This window comes from Cibotium barometz, chromosome 46 (genome assembly GCF_041138505.1).
Source record: "Cibotium barometz isolate CiBa-2024 chromosome 46, ASM4113850v1, whole genome shotgun sequence".
NCBI classification, from domain to species: Eukaryota; Viridiplantae; Streptophyta; class Polypodiopsida; order Cyatheales; family Cibotiaceae; genus Cibotium; species Cibotium barometz.
This window is the reverse complement of record NC_141091.1, coordinates 34613158-34623730: the sequence shown is the minus strand read 5'-3', so window position 1 is coordinate 34623730 and position 10573 is coordinate 34613158. Positions and strand designations below refer to the sequence as shown.

The following is a 10573-nucleotide window of genomic DNA, read 5'->3' as shown; positions in this document are numbered from 1 at the left end:
ATATTATCATATTAATTTCTTAAAAATATTGTTACATATCTTTGAATTTGTTTGAAAAGTAACTAAAAACTGGGTTGATAAGGACTATGAGAACTAAAAACACTTGAACTTTTTTCAAAAATCACACCAAACAAAAAAAAATATTTGTTTTCAACGCTATTATCAATGCAATCCAAGATGCTAATTTTGACGATTATTTTGACCTAATCATAGATTATTATTTTGCCTGTCATTTTGATGCTTATTTTGATGACGCCAGTACCGTCAAAATTGAATGTCAAAGGCTAAAGAACTTGTAGCAGTGACTTTTACATTTTATCTTCTTATTAAATTAAAAACAAGTAAATAATAGTAATAATAAAATCAAAGGTAAAATCTTGTAGTAATTACTTAGCAATTTCATTTATGAGGCTAGATAATAGCTAGATAATAGCTAGAGATGATTTCACCAAAGTGATAGTGTGTAGAGACTAGGGTCATAACCCAAGGCATACTCTTTGCTCCATCTTAGTTTAGATCAAATTTGGACTAACCTTAATATTACCTTTGTCTTAACTAGAAAAAATTGACCAGTCATCACAATTAGATTTCCTCACTGCTTGATAAGGTGTTTACATTATGCTTAAATTTTAATTATTTTCCATAGGAACGTCTTACTGGCTATACCATGTTGCCTTGCGGACCTTACAAGGCCTCCAACATTTCTAACATCAACATGCATCCAACATATAGCCTCGATGCATCTTCATCGACATATTCTGAGGATGGAATCTACATCAGGAAGGGGGCTATGTTAACCCTTTCCCCAGAGACCTCTATGGTGTCGATGCCGGCCACCGTATCATTTTCACCACCTTTGGGCCACAAGCATTGGAATGGCCAAATTTACTTGAAAACCATGATTATATATTTTACGTGTGTGCTTCTTGCCGCTTGTCTATTAAAGGCGCACCACGGGATTTTAGGTAGAGTGTACTATTTGTGTATTATGTGTTACACAAGCTAGAGTGGCTAAATAAGCCCTATGACCTAGCTTTTAACTTTAGTTTGCCTAAGATTGTAAACCCTAGCAGGCAGCCACACATAAGAGATAAAATGTAGCTCTCATAACTCATTCTTTTATGCTAATTTAATATAGTGCTTTTCTTCTCTATCTACTAGCTTATGCTATTTCTTGCTTGCTTGCTTGAGCTCATATGTGTATGCATGCTTTCTTGCTTGAGTTCTTATGTGTATGCTTGTTTGCTTCATGTGAGAGAGTGAGTGTGAGAAATTAAGTTGTGAGGAGGTTCAAGCTTCCATTGGAGTGCAATGGCAGTGGGCCATGGAGTGGTGTTTTTGAGTGCGACTATGTGACAACATCGTCTCCTATGAAAATCCTAAGTAACAAGCTTTCACGAGGTGACACACCCCGACTATGCATTTGTGTGCTAGGCCATACTAAATTGGTTTCTCGGTTGAGCTATTTGTACTCTTGAGTGTGGTTGGGCAAAGCCCCACAAGATTGGATTGTTTCGTGCTGCATTCTTTCTATGGCACAAGGGTTTCCCCAATGAAAAACATTTGCATACAAGTAATACGTCATACTCTAACCTTTAAGCCTACTCTTAATTTTCTTATGGTTTTTAAATATCAGGTATGTAAAATCCCTTAAATTTGTTTCTCTAATGGTGCTACTCTTAATTTTACTAATGGTTTTTGAACATTAGGTATGTAAAATCCCTTAATTTTTTTCTCTCTAAATATACATTGAATTACTTACTAATCTCCCATTCTCTTTCCCTTAATACTTACTTCGGCCCACTCACTCTACTTTCTTTACAGTTGATATGGTGGAGAGTGCTACTCCAGCACAGACGCACGGAGGACCACATTGGCCTTAGAGGTGAGCATTTTTCATATGCAACCGACATGGTAGCACCATTTATAGCACATCTCTTTAACAGGGCTATTGTAGAGGGGTTCCCAACCCGTATGGACTTTACACACTATTGTCCCCATCCATAAGACTGGCGACCCTATGGATTCGGGTAACTACAAGACTTTGATGGTAGGCCACACATTGGCCAAACTTTATGGGTCAGTCATTGAGCATGAGCTCAGTCAATTTGTTGCCAAACTTTATGGGTTTGTCATTGAGCATGAGCTCAGTAAATTTGTTGCCATATATATAGGCAGTGATGTGTGTGAACACACTTAGGACTGTCGGGGCACTTTTTCCCTCTTTAGGAGGTTTTTTCCCCCGGCTTGTATATATGCCCATTATTCTAGGGCTAACTTATCTTTGTACATTGACACAATCTAATACACTATATGTTGTGTGCATTCTTGCTTCTTCTTCTCCAAGCTTTGTGTACTTTCCTGCAACCCTAATTCCAACAATTGGTATCAGAGCAGGCATCGGCTCCTTGGGCTACGCCGCTAGCACCCTCTGACTCACGTTCTCTGATTGAGGTGAGCTTTCACGAGCGCTTGCAGGTCCCTACTCTGCAGGGCTTACCGTTCTCAAAAATTGCATCTGAGGTCGTTTCAGGCTCCGTTTTTGCATTACAAATTCTGTACAGGTGTTTTCGTCATTCTGTGCAAAAATTTTGACAGTGCAGTTTTCTGCAAAACAGGCATACGTATTCTATTGTGGACCGTGCTACATAGCACGAGTTGTTTTCTGTTCAATATTTGCTTCATTACAGGTAGCTTTTGCATCAGTTTCAGTCAGTGGCCATGGCTGATAACAACAATGATGTATTTCGCATGTTGTCTGCTGCTGCTGATGACAAATTGGATGGAGACAGCAACTACCCACTTTGGGCATACATGATGCAGCATGTTTTGGTTGCAAAAGGAGTGTGGAACATTGTGCAGGGTATGGATGTATGTCCAGGTTCTGTGGATGTAGGATCTGTTGAGGATGTTGCAGGTTCTAGCAGCTCCACATAGAGAATAGGTGTATTTATAACATTTTTAGTGCACATGTCTTTTGTAACAGGATTCAATCCATGACAATCTAATAGTATATTTATATTTTTCACTTATTATATCTTGTGGCGTGCTTTTGCATAGTGGAGTATCATTCAGAGGAGCTTGGACAACATCTAGATCAACCTGCATTGGTTCTACATCGTCCTTGCATCTAGGAGTCCTCAGCCATACTTCATACTCATTTTGTAAGTTCTCCAAAGATCAATTTAAGCAAACACTTCTACCTTTTACAAGGGAAGCCTTTATTGGGTAAATTGGTACCCAATTTTGTGTCAACTCTCATGTGCTTTCTCTCTCTCTTCTACTCTCTTGCAGCATACTCTTCCACTATCATTTTCTTCCACTGTCATTTTCTTCTATGTCATTTTAAACAGCTAATCCATGACATGCACAAATGTCTTGTCCTCTCTGAAGCATTGAAGGAATACATCCCGGATGGCATCATACATGGGGAAATGGGCATAGTCATACTGAGCTACTCAGAGAGCAGCACTTTTGTGAACTGTGGAAACAAAAGCAGTCTTCTTGAGATTCTAGTCCACTAGGCTAGGATCATTGACACGCCAAGCTATGTCAAACATTAGGATGTGGACATCGGGATCATCTGAGGACTTGCTGGAGAATTTGGAACTCCTTAACGGTGACAATTGGTCACCACATGGTGTTTTGCTAAAGTGAAGGATTGAGGCTGTGGGGGTGGGGGTGAGGTTGGGGTGGGAGAAGTTTGTGGTTCTACTTTTGAGTGGGATGGCGATTGTTCACGGTCAGGTTCTTGGGAATGAGGAGTGGGTGGTTCTTCTTCTGAATGGGGGACGGGTTTTTCTAGTTTTGATTCAACAGGATGGTTATCAAGATTGGCCAAGAAGTTTTGCCGAGCTTGGTTACGCTCCAAGTAGCATCGTTGGCATGCTGACATGGGGGATAGGTTAGAAAACAAGGGAGAGAGCTTCAAACACAATGACAACCAAACAGCAGGCAAAATCACAGCAAAACAACAAGAAGCAGCGAGGACAAGCATCATGGTCGCCAAAGTGAAATTGATCGCTTATTTCCCCGGCAATGTATTGAAGTTCACTAGTTATGCGCACAGTATACACCAGACTAACACGGCATTCAATCAAGCACAAAGATAGCTTACAAGTTACTCAAACAATTACTAGACTGCCTATTCACTTAACAATGGAAGAATACAATACTACAAAGCTAATTTCAATGGAGCTAGACACAGACATCAAGACTTAGAAACATAACAGGATGACTCATGTACAATGAAGCTAAAACTCGAAAAGGGAACAACCTTGCCTATGCTGTTAAGAAGAGAAATGATACAAAAATGGTAGCCAGCCTCTGCAAGGCTCAGGAGTCATCCTTTTATACTACTTTCTTGTTGCATTTGTGTAAGATTCCTCCCCAAGCCTCTCAAGAAGTGTAATATCTTCCCCTGTAATCAAATCCCTCTTCAGAATATAGCCTACATGCAAGCAAGAATTGAGAAGAGAAGAGTTCACAATCATTCTATTACAAGAAAATGATCTCCATTGCTTAGTGTCAAAATTGACTTATATACAAGCGACTAATTTTCACACTACGCTGGTGAAGCAAGTATATACACACAGTCTTTAGACTTGTCATGTTTGACATTAAGTTTATGATAAGGCCACTTTATATGTTCCAACACCATCTTTTACAAAAGAAGTGTCCGTTCAAATGGGTAAGATGGCAACGTGCCTTACGGTAAGTCGGGCGGGCAAAACCATGTTAACTTACGAAGTGGTCAACAGAACCCTCTAGAGCACCACTATAAAGTGGCTCAATCATTACTAACCCTTAGGCCTTCATCCTACTTGAATGCTGTTCAGCCTCAACCTCCTTACTAAGTGCTATGTTCGAGATCATCACATATGGTGCAGAATTTCCTGGATTCAGGTCAAATACACGCTTAGCAATGCGTTCTCCTCGCTCCGTATCACCCTGACACCTGCATGCACTAAGCAGCGCCATAAATGACACAATCCTAGGTGGAAAAGGCATCCTGTTAATCAGATCCTCTGCCTCATCCAGCAACCCCGCCCTGCCAAAAAGGTCAACCATGCAATCATAATGGTCCACGAGAGGTGACATGCCATAATCACACATCATGGAAGCAAAAAAATATCGACCTCCATTGACCAGGCCGGCATGGCTACATGCAGCAAGAATACTGACAAAAGTCACATTGTTGGGTACCATGCCTCCATCTCGCATTTGTGCAAACAAGCCCATAGCTTCCTTCCCAAGTCCATGTTGAGCATGCACTGTGATCATGGTCGTCCACAAAATGACATCTTTCTTCCCGACTAAGTTGAAAATCTTTCGTGCAATCTGGAGACTGCCACACTTGCCATACATATTGACAAGAGCTGTTGCGACAGCAGCATCTAAATCCAATCCTTTGCACACAATGGTTGCATAAATCTGTTCACCTTTCACCAACTCAGAGAGGTCAGCACAGGCCTCAAGAATAATTAAGAAGGTTGCCTTTACTGGTATTAAACCATCTGACTCAATTCTATCAGAGAGTTTGAGTGCGTTCTCACAGCTTCCATGCCGAACATATGCCATCATCATGGCTGTCCAGGAGAGCACATCAGGCGCATGCAACCTTTCAAACAGCAGTAGTGCATCTTCCAAGCTGCCAAACTTGCCATACATGTTTATCAGAGCATTCCCTATTGCAGTGTCTAAATCAAATCCACTTTCTGTAATGTATGCGTGGATAAGTACAGCTTCACCCATCGCTGCCTCAGAAGCACATGCATCAAGAATGCTAGGAAAAGTCGCATTGTCAGGCAATATTCCTTCCCAATGCATTTGTTTGAAAAACTGCAAAGCAGCTCTTCCCTTCCCTTTCTGAGTATGAACTGCAATCATGGTATTCCATGAAACCACATTGTGCTCGGGCATCTTCTCAAACATCCTGCATGAAGCTTCTATGCTACCACATTTTCCATACATGTTCACAAGAGCAGAACCCACAACAATATCTAACTCAATCCCCATGTCTACAATAAAAGCATGCAATTGCTGTCCTTCAGATAAAAGTGCCTGGCTAGAACATGCATCAAGGATGTTCACAAAGGTGATCTTGTCAGGCATTACTCCTTCCTGCTGCATTTTGCAAAAAAGTTGAAAGACCTGGGTAGTTTCTCCATGCTGTGTTAAAACTCCAAGCATGACATTCCATGAGATCAGGCTCCGATTGCATAATTGGTCAAATGTTTTGCAAGCCTCCTCCAAGTTGCCACACTTCCCATACATGTTAACAATAGTCGTCCCTAACATGACATCAAATGTAGATATGGCATTTAATGCACAGATATGTATCTTCATGCCTTCATCAAGAGCTGCTTGGCTGGCACACGCAGAGAGGATATGGATGAAGGTGACCCTATCTGGCAGCACTCCCTCTTGTAGCATTCGCTCAAAAATTTGAAGGGCTCCACTCTCCAACCCAGATTGTGCATATACTGCAATAATTGAGTTCCATGAGACCACATTCCGGTCCAACAGTTCAGTAAACACTTTGTAAGAATCCTTCAAGCTACCACACTTGCCATACATGTTAACAAGGGCTGTTCCCACAAAAATGTCTGACTCACACCCACTTTCTAGTATGCCTACATGTATCTGCTTCCCCTGGAATAATGAAGCCGGGCTAGTACATGCAGAGAGAATTGTAAGGAAGGAAATCTTGTCAGGCAATTCTCCTTCTCCTTGCATATGGCCGAGGAGTTGCAAGGCATCCTCATTGCACCCATGTTGCAAGAATGCATCAATCATTGCAGTCCATGCAACTGTATTACGCTTGGGCATATCAACAAATATCATTCTCACATCCTCTAGACTTCTACACTTACCATACATGTTAAGGAGAGCGTTGCCGACAAGGTGGTCTGATGCAAATTGGCTGGCTGAAATACGGACATGCACTCGCTTGCCTTCAGTTAAGGAAAGATGACAAGCACATGCTGAAGTAATGCAGACCATGGTGAAGTTATCTGGCAGTGTACCTTCGCAAATCATTTGGTTGAACAAATCAAGAGCAATCTGGCACTGCCCTAGATGCACATATGTCCTGATCATGACATTCCAAACAAACACGCTTCGTTGCTGTGTGTTGTGGACAAACAGCGCATGCGCGGTTTTGACATCACCACATCTACTATACATATGTACGAGCTTGCCATGCACGGACATGTCTCCATCAAGCTTATGTTTAACAATGCAGTCATGGATGCACATGCCAGAAGACAAAGATTTCACATTGCCACACCATTGTAAGAGAGGGGCATAAGATGCAAAGTGTACCTGGATGTCAGGTCCATCCCATGCGGGAAGGCCATGGTGGAGGTTTGATGATGCCGTGTCGTCTTCCGCAGAATCCAATGTTTTCAAGGATTGCGTGGTGGAGCATCTCTGGCATGCCTGGTACGGTTTTTGAGGCGGCCTTGCTAAATGATAGCGCCATTGCCTGAGCAAAGAGAAAGAGGGCACCGCATGTGATGCACCCATAGGCTCCTGCATATGGATCCTTCTCTGAGGCCATCGATGTGCATACTTGGGAAACATGCCCAGCCTGAGACAGGGCAAGGCATAAAACATCCCCTGAGATCATAACGAGGCTCTGCTGCAGTTTATGATGTTGGTAGTGGTCTGATTCAGCCTTGCTACTTTCCACTGCAAACAATTGAGATGCGTTGCTCACACCCTGCCTCCACTCCATCATAACATCGCAGGCAACTGCACAGCATCAATTCAACGGGCGCTGAATTTTGTAGGGGGGTGTGCTGTGTGCGCGCATACACAACAACGTGCCAGAAAACATTTTATATGTCATCAATTAAGGAGGAAAATTTTAATGTTAATCTAGCTCAAAACCCAATGAAGCCTATGTAGAACGGTTCGACTCCACCGAGAGAACCCGGGTTCAATGTCATCAGGGCTACGCGACGTGGGTATGTATGTGTGTGTGTTCAAATATATATCGATTCCACCGAGAGGACCCGGGTTTGATGTCATCAGGGCTACGCGACGTGGGTATGTGTGTGTGTGTGTGTTCGAATATATATCGATCTCTCTCACACAAAAACCCTGATGAAAAATTGACACATACATAGAGATATACATAGAGAGAGAGAGAGAGAGAGAGAGAGAGAGAGAGAGAGAGAGAGGAAGGGAGAAAGGAACCCCAATAAAAAATTGACACATACATAGAGATATACATAAAGATGGAGAGAGAGAGAGAGAGAGAGGAACACGTAGGCGACAAAGTCCCCTCATTTATGAAAAAAATGTTTCTTTTATCACATTGCTAGATCACTGAGAATAATCTGAAGCCTAACCTTATTAACCGAGTCTTAAGCTGTCAGATTTGTCCTCTTCAAACCATATAGCGTATAACTTTCATTAATAGTGTGTATGCCTTTAGAATCCTTTCATTGCAAAAACCAGGCAAATGTAAGCCAAACAACAACATGAAAAACGATCAATATACAAACTATGACGACATGATCCATTTCAATCGAGTTAATGCACAAAGGAACACAAAAATTACATAGAACAACAATCCGTCACCATGCAGATACATAGCATCCATACAAAGACCCAACCAAGCAAGATATACACAATAGTGAGCATATATACATAGTAATACATTCAAAGAACCAAGCAAGCAAAGATACACACAACATTAGTACTATAAGAATATGCATATTAAGATCGAACCAAGCAAAATACACATAGTAGGAGTGGTATAAGAAGATACATACTAAGATCAGAAGGAGCAACCAACATTTAGAGATTTTACTAAGAATGCTCAAAGATAAAACAATGTAAATAAACATACATGGTTTACATATATACTATATACATGTAGATGGTAGTAAACATATAGATGCATAATAGCAAGAAAATACAAAGATTAGATAGAGATCATATGGGAAAACTACGTAAGATACATATAGAGATCAACCCAAGTATAAATAATACAAGTAAACATAAAAAGATGCATAGTATACATAGCAAACGGTGCATAAAAAGATGCATAGTATACATAGCAAACGATGCATAATCTAACAAGAACCAAAAAAGATTGGAACAAAGCATACCTCATACCCAGCTCCTTAATGCAGGCAATTTGTGAAGATAAGACATTAGGAAAATCTCAAGATTTTTAAACAAATCAAGCTATAGATTTTGAGGCCTATTGTGTTTTGAAGGAGATCGAAGCCTATCGAAATTGATCATAGAGTGTGATATGCTCATGGAAAATAAAATATGATACCTGTTGCTTGCTTGGCAAGTAGAGTTGCCACAACATCAAATTCTAACCACTAAACTAAAACTACTATAGGATGAATATATATATTCTGCAAAACTGGTACTATGTAAATTCCTTAATTTTGAACAGGAAACCCTTGGATCCCTATTTTGATAGAGTGCTCTCTTTGATCTTTGAGTTCAAGAAAAACCTTACAACTTTTCATGCAAATCATCCTCTTCTATACTATCAAAAGGACCACTCACTTTCTAGTACACTTTCAAAACAATCAAGTTACAGCTTCCACCTCCTTCAACTTCTCCTCATAGCACTTCGCTTGCCATCCAACCAATCAAGGGCCTCCTACAACACCATTTTTCTCCTTGTCATCCCTCTCAATTTTGTCTACAAGCTTGTCCTCGTTCATTGATGGTATTCTTTAGGTTGTAAACATAGGTTTCTAGGTTGTATGCATATGCAATCCACCATAGATTCAACTTTTTTGGGTTCTCTGTCCACCATAGATTCAACTTTTATGGGTTCTCATGTAAAAGTCTCAATCCTTCTTCCTCTGCCTTCACTTGCTCAATTTCAGCCTTTAATTCACTAGGCTCATCATCCTACATGATCTATTTGCCTTTGGATGGATGTCCAACCTATGCATAATCAAGATCACCTGATGTAGATACAAATCTGTCATGCATAGATTTTGAGGCATGTGTATCATTTGAATTCCCTCTTGAATTTTGCCCTTCAACACTCCTTTATTAGTTGTCCATAATGCCAAATGTAATATTTATGTAGTGTCCAAGCCCATAAGGTCATTTTGAAGTATCTCCTAAGTTGTGTTTATGACTCATAAAATTGAGTGTTGTTTTTTACTAACCTACTCTAATCCTCTCAAGATCTTGTGCATTATGATGGTAAATATGTAAAGATATAAAAAGTGATTTGGGAATTTTTTGTGAGTAGGGGGGGGGGGAGAGAGAGAGAGAGAGAGAGAGAGAGAGAGATGTATGTGCCCACTCGTGGTGGAAAATGCATAGCCTCAATCTTTTCCATTGAATAATAAGGCGTGGTCTGCCCTGACTGACCAAGTGGGGTAGATTGCCCCCATGACATCAACTGGACAAGTGGGGTAGTCTAACCCCTTTTACATGACCTTAGTCTTTTAATACCCTCCCTCAATACCAACTATGAAAGAATTGGAATAGGTGGTATTGGACATAGGTTCCCTTTATAACATTAGGCGTGCAAGTTTTAGGAATATAGGTGTTGTTACATTGAGATTTAAAA

The 10573-nt window shown here is 40.7% G+C and overlaps 1 protein-coding gene across 2 annotated transcripts; it reads right to left on the bottom strand.

Moving 5' to 3' along the window:
* Nucleotides 1-4481: 4481 nt before the first annotated feature.
* LOC147612160 (pentatricopeptide repeat-containing protein At3g09040, mitochondrial-like) lies at nucleotides 4482-7903 on the bottom strand. 2 transcript variants are annotated; one of them, XM_086784034.1, is made up of 2 exons: nucleotides 7327-7903; nucleotides 4482-7093 (listed from the first exon to the last, which is right to left on the bottom strand). In XM_086784034.1, the coding sequence occupies exons 1-2, from the start codon at nucleotides 7359-7361 to the stop codon at nucleotides 4807-4809; spliced, it is 2322 nt and encodes a 773-aa protein (XP_086640160.1). In that variant the 5' UTR covers nucleotides 7362-7903; the 3' UTR covers nucleotides 4482-4806. The 2 variants fall into 2 exon arrangements, with proteins under 2 accessions (XP_086640160.1, XP_086640161.1); XM_086784035.1 differs by having other exon boundaries at nucleotides 4482-7028; nucleotides 7327-7902.
* Between the last annotated feature and the right edge of the window lie 2670 nt (nucleotides 7904-10573).

Coding starts and splice junctions, on each gene's coding strand:
- LOC147612160 (XM_086784034.1), bottom strand. CDS start 7,361: ATGGCCTTCCCGCATGGGATGGACCTGACATCCAG. Junction 7,094..7,326: donor GGGATGGACCTGACATCCAG/GTACACTTTGCA, acceptor TGTCATGATCAG/GACATATGTGCATCTAGGGC.